The sequence below is a fragment of the Microchirus variegatus genome (assembly GCF_963457635.1).
Source record: "Microchirus variegatus genome assembly, chromosome: 4".
In the NCBI taxonomy this organism is placed as follows: Eukaryota; Metazoa; Chordata; class Actinopteri; order Pleuronectiformes; family Soleidae; genus Microchirus; species Microchirus variegatus.
Window position 1 is genome coordinate 22046396 of NC_139805.1, and position 22642 is coordinate 22069037.

The 22642-nt window shown below is 39.7% G+C and overlaps 2 protein-coding genes across 2 annotated transcripts; one reads left to right on the forward strand and one right to left on the reverse strand.

The window, feature by feature from the left end:
- The first annotated feature begins 672 nt into the window (after positions 1–672).
- Positions 673–12141, forward strand: LOC310925637 (semaphorin-4E). The gene is made up of 13 exons (XM_083887628.1): positions 673–841; positions 1518–1660; positions 3674–3736; positions 4064–4162; positions 4633–4732; positions 4963–5073; positions 5245–5396; positions 5989–6161; positions 6338–6494; positions 6579–6801; positions 7950–8065; positions 8853–9072; positions 10102–12141. The coding sequence occupies exons 1-13, from the start codon at positions 733–735 to the stop codon at positions 10866–10868; spliced, it is 2433 nt and encodes an 810-aa protein (XP_083743754.1). The 5' UTR covers positions 673–732; the 3' UTR covers positions 10869–12141.
- Positions 12142–13865: 1724 nt separating this feature from the next.
- Positions 13866–22003, reverse strand: scamp4 (secretory carrier membrane protein 4). Its single transcript, XM_083887436.1, has 7 exons — positions 21903–22003; positions 21437–21471; positions 21149–21277; positions 20896–21052; positions 18914–19015; positions 15597–15714; positions 13866–14475 (listed from the first exon to the last, which is right to left on the reverse strand). The coding sequence occupies exons 2-7, from the start codon at positions 21441–21443 to the stop codon at positions 14287–14289; spliced, it is 702 nt and encodes a 233-aa protein (XP_083743562.1). The 5' UTR covers positions 21444–21471; positions 21903–22003; the 3' UTR covers positions 13866–14286.
- Positions 22004–22642: the final 639 nt, after the last annotated feature.

Sequence of the window (22642 nt, forward strand, 5' to 3'; positions counted from 1 at the left end):
ACCTGTACGTGTTGCTGGAGTTAACTCGTGTGACGTGAAGGTCACATTGTGCATTTTTCCTGATTTAAATTTTGAAAAGCAGCAAACAAGTAAACAAAGCAATAAATCACTATCTCTCATGCTTCCTTTTTAGGGCTCGGTGCCAAGAAGTTGTTAAGATAACATCTTTTTCATCAGTTCACTCAGCTACTGAGTGAAAGTTGACGATAAAACTCAAGTGTGGTTTTAAATGTATTATATATAAAAGGGGGATATTGCTCAGCTTGACCAATTTCTTTTGTAATTACGCATCACAGACTAAAATGCATTTAACCATATTCTGCTGCAACAAATAGTGAATGTTTCCTGTTTTTTACTCCCAATAATCAGATTGTATGTTTTTTTTTCCTAGATGATGGTACCATGAGCGCCTTCTCCTCCTGCACTCTTCACCAGTAGCTGGGCAGAATGGCTTCTGCTCCTCCTTCCAGAGAGCACAACAGCAGCTCATTAGCTCTGCACTGGAGGTTAACACCAACATAGATACTCACCACACAGGACTCCCGACTTCAGACACCTGTGTATAAACTGCCTCAAAAACACGATTCATGTTCAGGACGGCGACAACACAGCAGCATAACACCATCTGGAGCGAGACCTTGGAGCATGTTCTCGCTCTGATAAAGTGCTGTGGTTGGCAGAGTTATGCCGTGCAGCTCTTCCACACTGAGACACAATCCTGGACTCTGAGCCATGTCTCTTCTCTCAGCCCTGAGCATCGTCTGTGGATTGATGCTCCATGTGACATTCAGTGCACTCAACAGTCACTACTGTGTCCCGAGAAAGACTGTACCTTATCACAGTAAGTCACAAATTCTCTCTGCAACCATTTAAGCCAAGGTTTAAAAATTATTCTTTTTTTTTTTACCATGGGAATATTTTTAAATGGCATTTACTTCCGGGTCAAATTACCCAACGGTGCTTTTCAATGATACAGTTCTAGCACTACTTGACTCAACTCTACTTTTTGCTTTTCCATTAGGATTAGTACCTGGTGCTTTTTTACCTTGGTATAAGAGTCCGCAAATATTGTAGTTAAATGTATTTGAACATTTTAACCATCAAGTATGAATAAGTGCTATACTTTATTCTCTATACTATATACTTAGATATGAAATCTAAAGGTCAAGTGCATAAGAGTAAGAAACATCTATCGATGAGACTGCAGATGGTAACAAAGGCCTTTCCCAAGCGTATCGGGGAACTTGTGCTTATCCAAAATTTGTGTCTACTTGAGTCTGTGCATTGACTTTGTATGTGACATCAATCGACTTTGTATGTGACATCACTGAGCGAAAAATTCACATCGCGTTCAGCGTAACATCACAGCCACGGACAAGTTTACATTTACTTGCCCATCAAGTTCTGCCAATGAACCCTCCTAAATGTTACACACTGGACCTTATTATACCTTAACAAATATGTAAGGAAATCATGATTATATGCAATGTAGTGATGCACATGTTCTCCTGTTCTAGATGAGCTGAAGGTGTTCAGGGAAGATGGGATCTTCAACTACTCTACTATGTTAATGAGAGAAGACCTCGGAGTGCTGCTGCTGGGGGCCAGAGAGGCCGTATATGCTCTGGACATCAACGACGTCTCCGCGAGAAAAGCTGCGGTAAGAAAATGTGACGAAAAATTCAAAGAGATACAGACTAATTTCACGATTCATCACTTAGTTGTTTGGTCTATAAAATAGTGAAAATGTTGATTGGTGTTTCCCAAATGTCCAAACTTTGGTTTCCTCAAATATCTGAGTTTTCCAAAAACTACGAAATGTTAAGTTTACCGCTGTTGGAGAAGCAAATACACCAGAAAATATTTACAACCAAGAAGTGGATATCAGAGAACTTTTGATTTTATTTAAAGAAAAAAGTACTGATGTATAAGTGTATAATAATTTAAAATAAAAATTGTTAGATACTTTTAGTGTAACCCAGGTCTCATGTAGTTAGATATAATAGATAGAGTGGTTAATACAGTGAGACTGGGCCTGGGCTCATTGTAAAAAGACACAACTATTTGATCTGTAGTTCCAATACTGTATTCTATCGTAACAATGACCACCACAACAGTACTTTAAATGCAATTTAAGTAATTTGCATAACTGAAAATTAAAATGAAATTCAAAGGAAGTCATTTTCCTAGTATAAAAAAAAATGCACAAAGTTATGTGAAAATTGAATAAAGCGATTTCAAAATAAAATTCACGGAGTCAAGGAAAAAGGAATAAATAATGAAATGAAAAAAACATTTTGTTTAGATAACTTACAAGACAATATCATCAGTACTCTCTTAACATCTTTGTTACAGACACACAATTTCTGGTACTTCAAACAATTCAAAATTCACTCATAAAATAACTGTGGGCCCACACACATTAGCAGTCATAACACACAATATCCAAAACTATATTGAAACCGTTGCATGCATGTTTATTGACGCTGGGGTACGGTGGGGTCTAAAACTGTAATGTTTCACTCAGAACTGAGTCATAAATAAAAGAAAAGGCACGTGCTTGTTTGTTAGTACTCACGAATCCCAGGGTATGATTAGTGGATGATGTAAATGGAAAACGGTGTTAGTCTCATGATGGTAATGGCAATGACAATGATGATTGCGGTCACAGTTCATTCACACACACAGCAGTGGAGTCCAACTGGAACCCGTCTCGACCTCTCTCCTTCTCCAACGTTCGTCTAGTTACAGAATATTATCCCAATTTAGCCACAATAATAGATGCTATTTCTTATTGAATTAGCATTAGCTCCATATGCTACCGCTAGCTAGCATGTCGCTAACCACGTATGACATCCAGTCTCTTAACACTATAACAGTTAGATATAGTGCAAAAACAACGGTATATATATCATATTTACCTCTTGCAGGTCACACAGAAGTTTATTTTAGACCGACGAGTAGTCGACCTCCACGAAAGAACCAAAATGCTACTGTCTTAGCTCGCTAGTCGAAAGCGACTGTCCCTCTCTGTCGCATACCTGCTACACCACACACTACCCTGCGGCGCTAGTCCCGCCCCCTGAACAGTGACTTTACCCTGATTGGCTTGTGAGTTCGATAACAACCAATGACAACACAGAAATGAAATTACCGGTAACAGGTTAGGTTACACAGGTATACACTGCTCATATCTCCTTTTCTTTCAGAACGCTGATAGAAAAAGCTTTAAAGCTTCTAAAAAGTCCTATATATATATTTATCTTTTAACTGTAAATAGTGTAATTTATTAAACTGTGGATATTGTATAAACATGTTTAGCACATATTTTAGCCATTTTTAAATTATAAACATTTCTTTTTTTATCATGAGCTTAATACATTTTATTGTATTTACTTTTAGATTAATTTTATGCACTGTATCCTACATGTTTGTTCATATTTAGATGTTAGATATGAGTAGATGCTCTCATCTGTTAGTGTTGTCTCTTTGAGAAACAGTGTGCTTTTGCATGAGGAACTGTTTTGAATTCTGGTCTTGTTGAACCCGGTGCATCGGTCTGTCGATCCATAGATAACAGTCACAACTGATGAGGCAGCTCTTCTGTTGCTCTGCTGGGTTGCATCACTGTCCCTGCATGCTTTGACGTGACACTTTCTCCGTGTTGATGCAGGTGTATTGGCGAGTTACCGAGGAGAAACAAAGGGAGTGCACCTACAAGGGAAAACATGCCGAGGTTTGTGTAATGTCCCCAAAACACACTAACTTCTACTTCTCAGACAACTTTTAACTGAACTCACTTTACTCCCCCATACATTTTTATCATGCATTTGTAAATCATTCATATGGGAGTGTCTTTCTTTGTTGTTCTCCACTCTTTGAAGTTCTTAGCTTCATACTGAAAGCCCAAATTAAGGCACGAGAGGAAGCCTTGACCCTTTGGTCACCAGCTCAATTGCAGGCATCCTGACCAGTCTCTATATGTATGTGGCATGTTTGTGTTTTTGTGGCTGAACTAACAAAGCTCTGACCTTGGCATTCTCTGGGCTGGATCTTGTTGCAGGTGGAATGTCGAAACTACATTCGAACCCTGCACAGAGTGAATGACACCACCATGTATGTGTGTGGCACAAACGCTTTTAGCCCCACCTGTGATTATATGGTAAGTATAGAACATGAGGTTAGTTTATAGGGTTTAGCAGCTTGAGCGGACACACTTTTGACACACTTTGTCTTGAACACCTGTCCTTTCATAACACCAGCGTTTGATCATTTATTGTCTTTGAAGCGTCTCATTGTTCGACAACACCACACAGTAGCTCATGAACACAGTTTACTTTGGCAGAGAAATCAAATATCAAGAGAATCAAATGTTTACTTGGAAATGAATGTGAGCAAGTGATGAACCACAATATAATAACAACCTAAATTATGATAATTAATAGTTATAATAAAGAATTATATTAATAATGATGTGTCTACAGAGTATCTCACAGAAATGTTTTTAATTCATCTAGAAAATAATAAGTAATATCACAATTCTGATAAGATCCGAGTGGAATCTGAGCACTTGGTCTTCACCCGGTTTACTTTTCTTTCCTCCCTCCCTCTCTCTCCCTTTGTTTTCGACAGACATTTGTCGGTGGACAGCTGAAGCTGCAGGGAAAGCCAGAGGAGGGAAAGGGGAAGTGTCCTTTTGATCCCTTCCAGAGATACTCCTCCCTCATGGTCGGTGAGTGTTTGAGTCAGTGCTCAAAGTGCACCAACGGAAAAAGTGGAGTTTATAAAGACTGTGGGCCGTAATGTAACCTAAAATCTTTGTTGTTGCTGCTGCTACCTGCTCATTCAACGTTTGTGCCAAATTAGTCATTTGTTGGCATATGAATGATATATTGTTGCTACTTGTTATGAATAACTGATTTCCAGGATTTTGTTTCCTCCTCCCTCGTTCCTGTCCAACAGGAAATGACCTGTATTCGGCTACTTCCATCAACTTCTTGGGCTCTGAGCCCGTGGTTCTGCGCAGCTCAAACTTGCCTCTCCGCACTGAGTTTAAGAGCTCCTGGCTCAGTGGTGAGTTCCTCTGCAGCAACCCCCCCCCTCCCCCCCAAATAAACAAAACAGTTTTATATAAAGATATGCATAGTTTTGCAGGATCGTAATGCAGTTAATGATACAGCACAAGTCAATATTAGACTTTTCCTTCATTTACTGTATGTATTCTGTCATGTTTTATGGTTTTAGAGCCTAACTTTATCTACATGGACTTCATGGGTGAGAGCTTTGACAGCGCCGATGGGGACGACGATAAGGTTTACCTGTTCTTCAGCGAGAACGCCATGGAGTACGACTTCTACAGCAAAGTTGCTGTGTCACGAGTGGCCCGAGTCTGCAAGGTATTAAAACATACAGAATAAAACTGCTCACGTTGAAGTCTTTTTTAACAGACTTAAGTTCAGCGTGACTCTTGACCGTTCAAGACCAGGTTTTCAAATCACTTTTGCGTGTATATGTTTAGTCAGATTCACTCTGGCTTCTATTTGTAACCTGGAGATCGTCACTCTCCTGCACCATAGTCCATATAAAGAAAAATCTGTGTTTTTAGCTTGCATCAACACAGGAGTCTGCTGTTCAGTTTATGTCACTTAGCTAAAGTGGATCAGCGTCATGTGCCAAGATGTAAAATCAATGATTTTCTTTGTGGACTAAAATCTGTGCATAAAGCAGGTGCAGGTTTTATTAGGTGAGCCTCATGTCAAGTGGATTAAATTGTTTTTTCTTTCTCTGAGTTTTGGCAGCCAAGTTTTTATTCTCATGGCACAGTCATTTCTGACCTAATGCAAACACACCCCCTTTAAGTTAACACACTTCTTGGTGTTCCTACCCACTCATCATACTTGCACAGTGCAACGACAGGGGTTAAGTGTAATTTGACGGTACAATGTGTTGCGTAGTGTTGCTTTAAGAGTGCTGCGCCCCTGTGTTTAGGGGGATATGGGTGGCCAGCGGACGCTGCAGAGGAAGTGGACGTCGTTTCTGAAAGCCCGTCTGGATTGTTCCCTCCCTGAACCCAGCCTGCCCCCCATTGTCCAGGATGTCTTCCTGCTGAAGCACGAAGACTGGAGGAAGAGTGTCTTCTACGCTGTCTTCACCCCGCAGTCGTGAGTGCTTACGTTCAAATCCTATGGGCAAATCCTCAGGTTGTTGATCTAGGAAGTTCCCACAGAAGACTGTATTATATTCAGTTTTGGCTTTTATTTATGTGCTCTAAACACTTTTTCTCCTGCCGCACACTTGAAATAACAACATCTCCTTGTGTGTGATCTGATGTTTCTAGGAGCTTGTCTCAAGCATCTGCAGTGTGCGCGTACAGCGTGTCCGCGATCCGAGATATTTTCAACGAGGGAAAGTTCAAGACGCCCGTTGCTGTGGAAACATCCCATGTGAAGTGGGTGATGTACACTGGAGAAGTGCCAGTCCCCAGACCAGGAGCAGTGAGTGTCACATATTCCATGTAATGACACTGGGTATTGAAGCATATGAGCACAATCACAGACTGAGGCTTTTTTGTATTGCAGTGCATCAATGACGTGGCGCGCAAAATGGGGATGAATCGCTCTCTAGACCTTCCTGACAAAACCCTCCAGTTCATCAGAGACCGCCCCCTAATGGACGAAGCTGTTCGTCCTCTGACAGGAGGACCACTGCTGATCAAGAGAGGGGCTCTGCTGACTCGCATCGTAGTGGACAGCGTGCTGGCGCTGGACAGACAGAGATATGCCGTCATGTTCATCGGCACTGGTAAACTACAAACTGTACTACAAGGAAATAGCGCACATGAAGTTTTACCGAGATAAAGTAGAATATTCTTTGTGAATATTCTGATTGATTAAATTTAAAGTTAATTTTATATAATCGTCCAAAACATATAATTTTCACGAGTCAAGAATCGAAGTAGAACGTAACAAGTCAGTAAAGTACAAGTTAATTACTATATGCTGTATTTAGGTGTGTAAATGCAAAAATATCACGTCAAAATGCAGAGCTGTCATCACAAAGAATGTGATCACACTCAGGGCTTTAAAGTGGGAACTTAAATAAATAAAATAAACTAGAAAAGCACTCGGAGAGCGCAGACCTCCGCCGAGGCAGCTCAGTGCTTACAAAATACACCCTGAGACAGCGAGTGCTGTAACCAGTGATAGCGTCTACGGATCACGCCCAAAATGTAATCACTTGTTTCTGGTCCCATTGCGAACATTTCTTGAATTTCATCCAAATCCACCCATGACTTTTCGACTTATGTTGCTAACAGACAAACAAACAAATTCAGGTGAAAACATATACCTCCTTGTGGAGGTCAACAATCAACTATAGTTGAATTCATTCAAGCAATAACACAAAGTTTTTCCAGGCCCAGTCGTAGACCACACACCACTAACAGTAGACGTATCCTCTCATAAATGGACTGCTCTGTAGCAGCAGGAGAACCAGAGCCGGAGACGTGTCTGTGTGAGATGTGTTTATAACAGCAGGAAAGTGTCTGGAAGTCACAGGTGAAGGGTGAAATCTGGGCCCTGCCTGCAGGAAACTGGGAGGACACTGGCTCTCACTTTCTCACTGTGAGTTATCCAGACCTTTTCCTGTCGTGTTCTCACTTTAGCCATTTGACAGAGATTTGAATTGGGAGCTGGCACGAGAAATTTGAAGCAGGTCACTGTAGTCACAATGTGCAGACACAATATAAACTTTATTCTAAGACAGTGGCTGCCACATATGGAAAAAGAAAATAAATAAATAAAATAACCAATGAGCATATGAGATAAATAGTCAATAATGAAATAAATAATGAATATTATTCGTTTCCTATTAATGAAAGGATACATGACAGCTGAGAAAATGCTTAAAACGGTGTTTGTGTAATTGTGTGAAACGCCATTTATTTACAGAAAACGGTTACATTCAGAAGGCCGTTAACTACGACGGAGAGATGTTCATCATTGAGGAGATCCAACTCCATGAAAACCCAGAGCCTATCAACATCCTGCAACTCTCCTCCACCAAGGTAATTTCACAACAAAGATCGACAAGAGTGTGAGAATCTAACCCCTCTGTCACATACCAGAAAGGATGTTCTCCTTCCTCTTTGTTTGCATGAGTAAACATTCACCTCACTACATGAAACACACGCTCTGGTGGGTTTAAAGACGACAGCCTCATGCTACAAACTGTATAAAAGGATTATTCTCAGTCTACGAATTATGATATAACATGATGTAATGAGCCTAAAGTCTAAATTTATATCCCAATTTGAATATTATGTCATCACTTAATTAACACTAACAGACACAGGGGTTTCATTGGTTGTGAAGATGAAACACAACCCTAAAATGTCCTATATAAATAAGTTGCCCTTGAAATTGTCTCCAAACTCCAAACCCTGTAATCTTACATAAATAGGATTATAGCTTAGGTAAATGTTCCAGATTATAGGAATCTTTTTTTTTTTTTTTTAAAGAGATTGTATAAAATGTAAAGAATTTTTTATTTTTTTTTATCAGAGTCATTGACTTGGTAACTGGTTTTCTCGGGTTTAGAATCCATACTGATTCTTCATTGTATCTTTTTATCATAGTTTAGCTGGCATCAAATTACATTTTGTGATATTAAAAAGGTCTTAAATTTGATCTGGGGAAGTAACATTATGGAAGAAACTAGTGTTTTTGATCAAATTTGACCTGGAAATGATCCAGAAAACATATTTATGGTACATTTAAGAAAAGTTAATTTCCAACCCTTTTGTACAGTACACTGATTTGTCTGTGTGTGTGTGTGTGTGTGTGTGTACATAGGGTCAGCTGTATGCAGGCTCAGAGTCCGGCGCTGTCCAGATGCCAGTGAGTAACTGCAGCCGCTACGACACGTGTGTGGACTGTGTCCTGGCCAGAGATCCGTACTGTGCCTGGGACATTTCCAGCGAGCGCTGCTCCTCGGTCCACAGCCTAACCCGCTCCTCAAACACTGCAATGCAGAGTCTGAAGGAAGGAGACGTCTCACAATGTCCTCAAGCAGGTGCGGCACTCACTTACAGCGCATTGTTTGCATTAATCATTCATACACATTTTCTTGCATGAATTAAAGCACTTGTCGGAGCTTAAGGTGGGCCGGTGCTGTCTGGTACGCAGTTCTAACACTTCTTCATTCTACATTTCTAGAGTATATTTACTGTTAAACAAGAGTAATATCTATTGTAACAGCATAATACCAGGACACCTAATAACATGGACTGTGTGCTTGAAGTTTAAATATTTAAATCTTAATATATAAGGTGGCAAAAAAGTCTAACAAATCTTTGTTTCTTTTAATATGGATTACGCATTCAAATAAATGGATGTTGTGAACATCGCTCACATCTTCTGGAATCTTTTATTTACTGAAAAGGTTCATAATTTAGTGTTTAAGATAAACACGCCTAAGGGGAATACTGGCATTTATTATTTCCCCAAATCACACACTGGCACTTACAAGGTCAAATTTAAAGCTTTTCCAGCGACATCTGTGGTCATTTACATTTATGTATAGTGAATACTCAAATCAGACACTATTCCGCTATATACAATATACAATAAATATTATGTTTTGCAAATCAAATTCAAAACGCATACAGTCACCATATTGGGTCCACCTGTTCAACTGCTTATTAAAGCATCTATCTAATCAGCCAATCACATGGCAGCGACTCAATGCATCTAGGCGTGTAGACGCGGTCAGCGCGACCTACTGAAGTTCACGCGGAGCATCAGAATGAGGACAAATTATGATTTCGGTGACGTTGAGTGCGTCTGAGTATCTGCTGGGAGTTTGTAGTTGGTGAGCTATTCAGTCAGATAGCTATTTGTTTTTAAGGACTCACATTTGCAATTTTAAGAATCCAAGCCTTGAAAACACCATTAAAATTGAGTTCCTTTGATTTTAAGCACCTGCACAAACTAGTAAGGTGTTTTTCTATCTTTTATTAGAATGCAGTGACACTAGAGCTGGGTAATAATTAATTCAAATTATATACTAATGTCACTCTGTTGTGTTTTTTTTTTTTTTTAGCTCCAGTAGCAGCTGTAGACTTGACCCTCGTTCCAGAGAACAACATCCATCTGCCTTGCCAGCTCCACTCCAACTTGGCCCAGGTCCTGTGGCATTTCTCTGAGCAAACACTTCACTCCAATCCCAAATACTACATCCACAGCGGAGGACTGCTCATCATGAGCGCCGCCGAGTCAGACGCTGGCCTCTACACCTGTGATTCAGTGGAGCGGATAAACGGCAGAACATACAACCGAACTGTGGCGGTTTATCGTTTGCAGCTCCACTCTGACACAGAAGCGGGGGGCAGCACCACTCCTGGCAATGAGGTGACAAATTCCTTTGACTCTGCTAACACGGCTACACCAGAGCCGGGGCCGGACCTGACTGACGAGGACCCGCCGACCCCGGAGAATTTAAACGACACGGGCAGGGTCACGCGTTTGCAGGTGGCCGTGGCTTTGCTGTCGCTGCTGTGTCTGACTCTGACGGGGGTCGTGTTCTGCTTCTGGCTTCGGGGACGATGGAAATGCTGCAGGTTTGCGCCCGCGAGGCAGAACGCGAGCGACAGCAACGGGAAACAGCAGTCGTGCGAATACATGCACATACAGAACAGGAGCTCAGACGTTAAGATGCTGGGGCCTGAATCTGCGAGACCGTGCACCGCCAATAATAATCACCACACTGCTGTTGACTTCAAAGGGAACGGAGAGCACCACTTCACACCTATGGCCAACATTTCAAGTCTGGATGGTCTTGGATACATAAATGATGAGTCAGAGATTTGACTCTGCTGATGTATGGAAGTCTGAGACCAACACCAGTGCACTAATTACCTTCCTATATGTGAACATCTAACAAGTCACTGTTCTCAGGAATGATTTTCACTTTGAAAATTCTGTTCGTTGGTGTCCTCTGTTTCTCCCTGCACTGTTTTTTTTTTTTACCTGGCAGCTGATGAACTCTATAGTTGAAAAGACTTTTAAATATATGTATTTTTTCATACAATGACAAATTGTGAATATACTTTGTGTAATATATCGTGTACAGCCAATACTTTTTTTAAAAAACCTCTATTTATTTGGAGCATTTTTATTTCAGCTTTAAAACCCTTGTAAACTAAAGCTCTTGCTCAACAGCAACGAACAAGCGGCAACAAAGGCTTTGACCTCTTTCTTTTCGATCTCATTACATTTTATGGACACTACTGTTTACCTAAGACAACATTCATCAGAGAGCATGCCATCATCTTTGACTGTGTTAATGATTCATCCACACTCTGAGCTACCCTTTCATTGCTTTGTGGCTGATAAAAAAAGAAGAGAGAGAACTACAGATGCACCTTTGTGTGTAGCCGTTAAAGCAAAACTCAGAGTGAACTTTATACCTCCATAACCAAAATAAATAATATAGTGTCATCTCACACCAGTGAATGATGCATCATTAAGAGAGCGGTCGTGTAAACAATGGTTACTTGTTGGGCACGTGTTATTATATATGCTGTAAAATGATGTTAAAGACACATCGCAGATAAGAACAGGTGACAAGGAAATATCTTTATTCATATATAATAAACCATTTAACCCTAGAACACTATCGCTCAAATTCAAAACACCATCACTAACGCCGGATGACTTTTACCCGAGATAATAAATACACCCAATAAAAAGTACTTGTCATCAAAATATATCAAAACATGGCAATACATGACAAATTTGAGTAGTGTTCTTTTATTTTAAACTGTCATGTCTAACAAAATGAAAGAAAAGCATCATGAGGGGACCATATAAAAATGCTCCAAAATGACTGGAAAATTAGGAATTTGGGAACAAAAAATGTCTTAAAAAAAAAAATATATATATAATGAAAATTTGGTTTTCATGAAAATCACATAAATGTATTTGCTCGGGTGAAAACCACCTGGCAATGGTGTTCTAGGGTTAAACAGTTACTCCACAGACAACACACACACACACACACTGACTCCAGAGTTTTCTCATCCCTGTTTTTTGTCACAAAAAGACCTCTGTTCCGTAAAACACTTGGAACCACCTCACGCTTCAACTCTAACAGGCACTGAAAATATGAATGAAAGTCAACAATGTAATATAAGAAAAGAATGCCATGATCTGAATTCAAGGTATACTGTATATTTCTCTTATCAGGTTACAGATTAATAAAAGATGGCCAATGCAGTGGTGTACATTTAATTGCTTCCATGCTTTCCACAGGTGGAGAAAAAAAGATTCCCAGTGTGGACTGTTTGTAAGTTTGAGACATCACCGCCTCAGATATTTTATCTGCCCTTTTTTTATTTTTATACTAGCATCACAACTCATCTCCTCCTCAGATGTCATGAATTCTCTTTGTTGAGAGTTTTTCCACACCAAGTTCCCTCTAATGTTTTCGAATAAATCGATGTGAGAACATCATCTCTTTGCCAGGCTTAAGAACTCTACATATTCTCCAGGGATACAAGGAAAAAACAACTGGGTCAAACTGATGCCCCATGGGCTAAGTGGATCACAGTGGTTGCAGCACTGCATTTATTCACTGTTTTTAAAACTATGAAAGGGTACACAGAGGCCCAATGTCACACCAATGGACATACTTTTTAAATAAAAAAGCATTGTAATAATTCAAAGACATTGTGTATATTTTACCTATTAAATTAATCGACTGTGATTTGTTTTTTAAAACTCCCTTTTAACCTTTAAAATACAGGGCTTCACGTTATTTTTGATGGATCGTTGAGTTTTATTAGGGAGAATGGAGTCTCTTTCATTAGTCCTCTGTACCTGAACCTCTGTTCTTCTACTCATTCTACAGAATGGAACACTGATAAGTACATAACTTAGTAACTTAGTTACGTACTGAGTGACTAAGAGATTCAAACCAACAGAAATAGGACCAGCATGTTTAAGGGTTATGCTGAACTGATTTCAGATCTATATTCTGTATGTTCTTACACATTACAAACTCAGGCCGTAATACCGTGCAGTATGTCCAGGTAACATTAGTTGGATATACAGCCATTTAAAATGTCTTAAACGCTCAAACAAGACAGACACATACCACGTGAGCAAGAGTATTTATTGAAATGTCTCAATATTTAAAGGTTATTTTCACATCGGTTCTATTTCGTCACTTATCAAATAACAGAGAGAGAGAAAAAACAACACTTAATTTGGCAATAGGCCACGAAGAACACTAACAAGTCAAATAAACCAAACCAGTAAGAAAAAGGCACCTTTCCCTTCCTGTCAGTGCCCATGCTTCATAAGGGCTTCAGTCTTATAACTGAAGCAAAAATAAAAAAACGAGATTGCATTAGAATCTGCATTCGAAGCCACATTCATTGGTTTTTCAGCAGATGTTTCACTTTGAAATGATTTGGAAATGAGAGAAAGTTGGTCTTTGATTAGTGTCAGACCGCTATGAAACAGACCTTCTACACTCACATGCAAGATTCCACCTCACTGCTGACCTGGATATCATTATCCTTTAAAGTCCAGTGTGTAAACTTTTAGGTGGTGTTATTTTCATTTGGCATAAATTGAAGATTAAATTATACTTCATACTTAATTTAAAGTGTACAATCGCCTGATTGTATGAACACTTACTTTTCCAGTGTCAAAAACAAGGGAGAGAGACAAGTGATTTGGCACAGGAGGATTATGCATCGCATGTTGCTACACACAGAAGTGAAGTTTAACAACAAAATAAAAATAATTATAATAACTTGTTAAGGCGGCAGTCAAGCTATCGTCACATGCAGAGACTGCACATTAGTAAGGCGCATGTCAAGAAGTCACAGCTAACAGCAGGCAAACACTGAGAGGATCAAGCACAAGGAATAAAAACTTAACTGAGGTTCTGCCAGAGCGCAAACGTCCATAAGGCACACATCCATTACACACTGCTAAACTGGTTTTGACTTTCCAGCATAAAAGTAAAAAAAAAAAAGCATGTCTCATTTGAATAAACAGCATGTAACAAGTAAAATGGAATGGCACATTTTGAAAATAACCTTCTAGAAGACAAGTAAAGCTTTTGCTGACAAAACTCCAATATTGTCCTCTGACTCAAAAACGGCATAGGCATCATACAGCATATTATGCAGTAAAGGTGAAATGATATGGTGCGTTCAACAACACCATAGACATGACCTGCTCTCTGTCTCCATCTAGTGGCCGTGCTTGGCTATCACCAGTGACTGTTGTCGGGGTAGCTCGGCACGGCAGCCGGGTACTGGGGTAAGGTCGGTCCTTGGGCCGTCTGAGTGACCGCATCGAACCCTGCTTCCCTCACCGCTGGGTTCTTCCACGCTCCGCTGCTCCACTCTTCCTGAGCGCGCTGCAAACTGCCGCCGCCGCCACGGTACAGTCTGTGCACCTGGAAACACGTCCACAACATAATGTCTCAGTGTGAACATAGACCAAAACAAACTCTCACTTTGAAGTCATTACATTTACATGGTAGATCCATTTGTTCTTTAATTGTGGTACGTGAGCTCCCTCTGGTGTTCTACTTTATATACCAGGGTATGTGATCGGAGTGGAGCTGAATAATTTTGACCAGAGTGCATAGAAAATGAAAGAAATAACACAATAAAAAAGTCTAGTCACTATACCAGTGTGTGAAGAATATGTGAGGAAGAGGAGGAGGATGAGAGATAGGGCTGAAACTATTTTGATGATCTATTATTTGGTTTGAGTGTTTTCTAAAGATATCTTATGTTCTTATATATATTCTTTCTATATCTCTTGCTCCATATATCAAAGAAACCATTTAAACTGAATCATTTTGGTTTGTGGACAAAACAAGACATTTAAGAGCGTTGTCATTTCCAGGTTTGACAAACACTGATCAATATTTTTCAGCATTTTTCGACAGACGACTGGATTATGAAAATAACCGTTAGTTGCAGCCCTAATGAGAGAGCGAATGATCTTATTGGGAATAAATCTGCCTCCTTTTACACCATTTACACCAGTCCATTTACACCAGTGTATTTAAATGCTGGTGATGATGGTCTCAAATGCTGGTGATGAGAGCTCAATAATATAAAAAAGTTAGAGGATTGAAGTGTAATAGACACTTCATTCTGGGGTCCACTCCTCCCAAAAACATGTTCCATTACCATTTCGAAAAAAAACAAATGATAATCCAGTCCGCGTGTGACATATCTCAGGCCCTGTTTTTGATCAGGACTCCAATAATGTGGTCTAGATGCGAAGAAAAGACATTTTCACAAATCTGATTGGGTTTTTCATGAATCCTAAGCAGTGTTCCTGTAATTCTGTGCCTTCTGTGTGATAATGTGTTCAAATGTGCTGTCTTGGTCAGCCATTTTCCTCTAAATGGGAATATTATTTAGAAAAATAACATCATGCCTTCTTATTGAGCACCGTATAAGAAGACATCGTGTCATTTATAAACACTAGGGGCAAAAAAAAAAAATACATTTACAACTGTGTGTGTGTGTTTTCATTGTATTTTACGCGTTTACTCACCTTAATAAGCACCAGTACCATTAAAACAGTCACCAGAGTGAAGAGCAGAGCTGTGATGAGCATCACTATGGCCGAGCCCACATTATAGCTGAAAAAGGCCACTGTGGCAATCCAGCCGCTTTGATGAGTTGGTCAGAGTGAGATGGAGTAGTAAGGTGTTAGTACACACGGCAACATGGGTTTAATACAGACATAATTATAGCCATTAAGAGGTGAGGGAACAACATACACGGCCGTTCAAAAGTTTGGGGTCACTTAGAAATGCCCTTATTTTTTGAAGGAAAAGCACTTTTTTTCAATGAATATAACATTAAATGAATCAGAAATACACTCTATACATTGTTAATGTGGTAAAACGACTATTCTAGCTGCAAAGTCTGGTTTTTAATGGAATATGTACATAGGTGTATAGAGGCCCATTTCCAGTGTTCTAATGGTACATTGTGTTTGCTAATCGAGTTAGAAGGCTATTGATGATTAGAAAACCCTTTATAAACCGTGTGCAATGATGTTATCACAGCTGAAAACAGTTTTGCTGGTTCTGACCAAAGCAAAGTTATTATTTTGAATAAAAGTTATTATTTCTAATCTTGTCAATGTCTTGACTATATTTTCCATTCCATTCCATAAAGCGTCTTTTAATGGAAAACACAAAGAAATTATACAGGTGACTCCAAACTTTTGAAAGGTGGTGCACATACATGGATGATCAGTGTAAACCTGAATTACTGTATTATGACAACATGCTTGTAAAGATATAATTTATGTAAAATTTCTGGATTAAAATATCTGAAAACTATGAGACTGAGGCGTGAGGAGGTTCTCAGTCATCCAGGTCATAGGATAGTGTTTTCAGGGGTTAGCTACAGGCATAGTTCAACCTTACTAAACCAAATGCAGCTGCCTTTGCTTCACCCTGAAGACATGAGACTCATTTTATAAACAGTATTTTTGAGGAGTCTACCTTCATTCGCTAATTTGTTCAGAACAAACTTCTTTGAATTTCTAGAATTCCATATTGAAATTAATGGCTTGTTTCATTACTTAGTCACTTTTTAATAACATCACCGTCTTTGAAGAGCTGCTGCTATGTTTCACAAAGGGTTTGTCTTTAAAAACTTGCCTTAAATAACATACTTTTAAATGCTCCTCTGCAGTTCATAGCCATACATCCATTATTTTGGAACAGGAATGTAACAGTGCTTTTACTTTGAAATCAGGTGTGAGACACGCTGTGTTTGTGAAAGTGCAACAGATAAAAGCACTGACGAGCTGTTAAGCTGAGGACACACTACACAACTTTCACAGTCGTTAGAGACTTTGAAAAGACTTGGGAGAACACACTGACTGACTGGTTTTAGACTTCTTTAAGACGACTGATGACTGGTCACTGACCATGTCTAGGAGAGAGACAGTTAAGGGTAAACAAACGCCATTGTTGTTTTGCTTCCTGTCGTCTTCTGACGCTGTTTCCTACCTACTCTTTTCCACTGGCGGTTGGCAATATGTGGTGATTGGCTACAATTGAAGTCGGGTCAGGTCTGTTACCCTCACACACTTGCTGATTTGAGCGTTTACCCCTCACACACTAACAGATTTCCGTGCCAACTGGCCATGCCGACTCTCCCCAAATAGTGCTGAGTGGTGCAGACTCTGCCCAACTGTGATCCATGCAGTGTGTGCCCAGCTTTAGGCAGAGCTGAGATTCACCAGCTGTAGTGAGGTGTCTCATGATGCTCTTCTGTAATGTTGACTGGGTCCTTCGCTCTTTACCATCCATCTCCTTACATTTGGCATTACCAAGAAAGATTGGTATCCATTCCCAGCCACACTACCTTTCCACTAACCCCAACTGGCACCATCTTCCCTCTCCAGCTCCTTACTTGAAGTAAAATCCTGGTTCGAAAACAACTTTCTTTAACTCATTAGCAGTAAAACTGAGGTTCTCTTAATTGTCTGTAAATCCACCCTGGCTAAATTAACTCTCAACAATTCCACCAACAACACTGTAGATATTTTCACTTTTCATAACAAGTTGACATCAATAGAGTTACTCATTCTGCATATTTGAAAATATCAGCATATTTTTTTCCATCTCTCTGCTCTCCTGGTTAATGCCTCCCCTTACCTCTCTAATCTAATCTCCTACACATCTACTCTCCCACTCGCACTCTTAGTTCTTCCTCCTCCATACACCCTCTCCTCGACTTTCTTCGAAACTGTCACTCACCTCTTCAGAACTTGTTACAAACTGCCACTCAACATATGATACTGCTATATTTTTTATACATTATTTATCTTGCATTATCTAACCCTTTATCAATTGGGCTTGTATTGTTGTTTGCATTATAGCTTATTCTGTTTTATCTTGTGTTGCTGTTCTGCTTTTTTGTATGGGGACTTTTTGTCTGCTGTTTTGTATGGGGAAGTTTTGATGTGATATGAAGACCCCGCCCACACGGAGGAGGTACTACGAAGTAATGGAAAACATCGTGCCTGATACCAATCTGAGTTGAGTCGAGTCGTGCTCCAACTGTATAATGGAAAAAGAGCCACTTTATGAGGAAGTGAACTGAAGTTCATGATCCTCTACGTCATTAAATTAGTTCTTATTATTATTTTGAAGAGAGAGAGATACCCCCAGTTGCAGAAATTACATACTGGGCATTTAAAGCTAGAGTCTATTGTTGGGTTTCAGATCACAGCTCTCTGTCCTGACCTCCTCCCAGCAGAAATACTCTCCATATGCTTGCCATGCTCTGCAATGTTGATATACAGAGTTTTCTCTACTGAATGGTATTCAAATTGAGAGGGACTGTCTATGGTTTAAATTATAAAAAACTACAACGAAAACTTTTTTTAAAGTTAAGTATAAACAGGTTTTGATTCTCTCAATAAAAAAAAAGGTATAATCACAAATAAAGCTCAATAATGTATCCCAAAAGAACTGCGTTTAAAATCATTATTTGAAACTTCAGGAATACGGACAGCAGATTTCAAATTTTCACACAATCCACAGAATTGAGAAGATACTGAATTCAACCAATAATCTATAATTTCTTTCCCCCATTACAAATCTCAATTAATAGAAATTAAGGTGTAAGAATGTGCAGATACTGTATGACCGAAAAACAACGGTGTTAGAACCACATGACGTATCGACTGCACGGGTTTATTTGAGGTTAAACAAAGCTGTGAACGTGTATCCGATGGAAAGCAACCCACAATTTCCAACTACGTCTAACATTTGATCGCAACTCTCAAGACCTGGTTTGTGGTAAAAAAAATGTCTTCAAAGCTAGTTTGATTCTACTCACCATGTTCCCCAGTTAAATATGCCTATAGTCTGAATGAGGGCCAAGACGCACTGAAGGAAGAAGATGAAGAAGAAGGCCATAAAGTTGAACGAGCTATCCGCCCTATGAACATCAAAAAAGAGAGAAAAAGAGAACACAAAACATGATGCATAAGAAAACTTGAAATTTAAAGCCATGCTATATCCTCCCACAGGTTGTCAAAGTGTGGGGAGAACTAGCATCAAATAGTACATGACACATTTAAAGCAAAGAAAACTAAAAATTGTCTTGGTAATAATGACAGGTGCAGAATGGGGACTTCTGTGTGTGTACAAAAACACTGCTGCTTCTCTGCATGACCTACTTAAAATGTGATTGTGCAGTTCTATTGAATTGAATATTTGCAGTAGAATCCATTTCAGGAACATGTTATGGGCACTTCTTAGTTTCCAGCCATAGTAATGTGATTTCTGTTGATAATCAGGGGGTTGTTCTAGAGAAATGTCCCTACACGACTCAGAAGTGGCCACGCCGAGACCATCTTGTCTACGTAACTTGTACATTATCTATCATTTATAACATTCAGAGATACGTGGCAAAAGCCTATACTTCTTAACATATTTCACCAATTTCTACGTACACCGATCATTCCATCTGAACGTGGGAAAAGTATGAGATTCCAATGCTGTCAGATCACACCAGTTTCCTTTTCCTTTTACTGAGAGCTTGTTAGAAAACAGATTAGCATTGCACACAAGATTCTCAAGTCAAGCAGTGCCCTATTCCCCACTTTTTGCTGTTAGATTTTTTTTTTGCTGTGGTTCATGTGGGCAGTCTTCTTGGAAGTCCCCTCTACGGCATCATCGATAGAGCCGACTTCTGGTATCATATCCACAGCTTTAAAAAACAGTCTCAGTTACATCCCTGACATGTTCATCAACTCAATTCAGTTACAGAGAAATCTCAAATATTTCCGCCGTTAAAAACAGTGGCTGTTAGCGAACACAGCGGGCCTTTTATCCAAGAACAAACTTCTTGATGAGGTTCAGGCTACGTCTTCAGTGCTACGTTTACATTAGCACATGTATTTTTAAAAATGGAGACTTTCCCCTGCGTTTGAGTTTTAGGCAATCTACGCTCCAAAAATGCGACCTTTTTACATTTGGTTATGATTCTTTTTACATGTTTGCATTTGCAAATACAGCTCCTATATTACGTAGAGGAGCAGAGACGTGTTAGGGCTCGGAGGTGAGCCAGACCGCGTCACCGTCAGCATCGCCGGCTCTGGGCGGACTGCTGTCTGGTGGGAGTACTTCAGGACATTTTCATGACAATTTCAGGATGTTGCGATCATCGCTGCTGTCACTCTGTCACTTGTATAGTTACGTCCATACATCGAGGGTGAGAGGTCAGTCGTTGTTGTTGTTGTTGTTGTTGATGAGGATTCTGAATGGCTTGTATGGCTTTCTCCTTCTTCCTACACTGCCGCCCACAGGCTTGGCGTAGTTATGATGGCTCTCGACAGCATATTTATGCGGGTTAATATAAATGGAAACCTTTTTGAAAACGATGATGTGTGCACAAAGTTATTTTGGAAAACGGAGGGAAGAAAATATCAGTTTTTAAAAATATCCAGCTCATGTAAATGTAGCCTCAGTCAAGGGTTTGGTGGAAATACTGCAAAGACCAGGGTAAATGACTACTTTTTAACTGGTATGGACTCTGAACCTGGCAGTTCACAAGAAGCTGGAGATAACAATCATTTGTCCTTCAGCTCTAACATCAAACCAGGTGTTGAACAGGGATTCGTGCTCGCTCTAAATTTGAATATACACAAAGTGGAGGTCAGTTTTCTGGGACTTTCCACGTGCATTTGTGAATGGACAGTTTTGGCTGCACATACTTTACGAGCACGTCTTTACATCTAGTGACGAATGGAAACCTGGAATCTCAGACATGGCTCTTGTTCATGAGAGTTGCCACATGATCACATGATGACTAACCTGAAAGCCTTGTAGAGTGGTCTGAACCAACAGGTGTAACTACAGGGACTGAAGAGGACCAGCCAGAGCAAGGAGAAGCCAAAGTTTATCGCACTTCCACCCCCAGCCATCCAAGCAATACATCCTACCACATTTAAGCAGAGCGTTCCCGAATACACTGCAGAGGACGGAGAACAGGAGATTAGTGTCACTCAATACCATCACAAACTGCTGAAAACGTCGGTTGTGATGTTTGTATGCAAAAACCACATACTCATCCAGAGGATGTAGACTCTGCGCACCAACTGCTGGTGTGGCGGGGGAATTTCCTCTTCTATGTTCTGATAAAAGCATGATTTAATCCTCAGTCTCTGAGGCAGTGGAGGAAAGTTGTTAACGCGTGCTGGAAAAAGGAGAAAAAGTGTTGTGATTATTTAACAGTATTAATATTTTAAACAGGAATATTTCATATAGACAGACAGATAGATAGATAGATAGATAGATAGATAGATAGATAGATAGATAGATAGATAGATAGATAGATAGATAGATAGTGACAAACCTGCCATTTTGAAATCCCACTGGTAAAATCGTCCCCTGGTAAATATAAATGCATACACACACAAGTCCATATCAGTCATACAGGAAAGAAAAAGTGTGTTAAGTGCTAACTACACATTTTTATTTTGGCTTAATTCACTATTTTACTTTGTAAGTAACATGGTCTTTCAACATTAAACCTGTTCAAATAGAAAGCCATGCCCTGTACCCATTCACTTGAACAGAGTTTGTGTGCATGTTACAACTTTTTAAAACACTTTAACAACAACAAACATGTGAAGTGACCACACGCTAACTTTGTGTGTGACAGTAGCTAAAGCATGATGTTAGGCAGCCCAGTAGCAGCACAGAATAGCTGTCTCTCCTCTTTTTTTTAACGTTTATGCGTAATATGACTGACTGTTTAGAGGTTGACAACAATTGAAAACACCGTAACGTAAAAGACAATGAAGAATCATCACAATTACCGGAATAACGTTTATTTCCTCACGTTTCCTTTCCGTCGACAGATGCAGGGGTCCGGGAATCATTCAGAATGCGCTTTTCTTCCAACACCCATCAACCCGCTACACGCATGCGCGGATGCGTCGCTCTTGTAGTTCGACGCTGTAAACACTCAACAGGCTCACGGGGCAGGAGGACTACAGGTCCCAGGATTCTCGTGGGCGGTAAATGGAAGAAGCGTGAGTGTACATGATGAGGAATCCCACCCACGCATTGGACGGCGTTTTCTTCTTAACATTTCCCATCAAGATAGATAGATAGATAGATAGATAGATAGATAGATAGATAGATAGATAGATAGATAGATAGATAGATAGATAGATAGATAGAAAGATAGATAGATAGATAGATAGATAGATAGATAGATAGATAGATAGATAGATAGATAGATTTTATTGTATGTCCCAATCACTTTTTCCACTTTTTATTTGGCACAATCATGCAAGCTGTGTAAAAAATAATATAAGGAGAAAGAACGTTTTCTTCTTAAATCTTCCATTTTATATTTATACTATTTAAATTGATGAAAAATATAGTGTCATAGTCACAACTGTGAATGTCTGAAACAAACACCAACATGAAAACTGTTTGCTTCTTTCTTTTTCCACTACTTTTTAAAGACAGAGAGAAATAAATATCACACACACGCACACACACACACGCACACACACAGAGGCAGTATCCCATTTTTGTAACACAATGA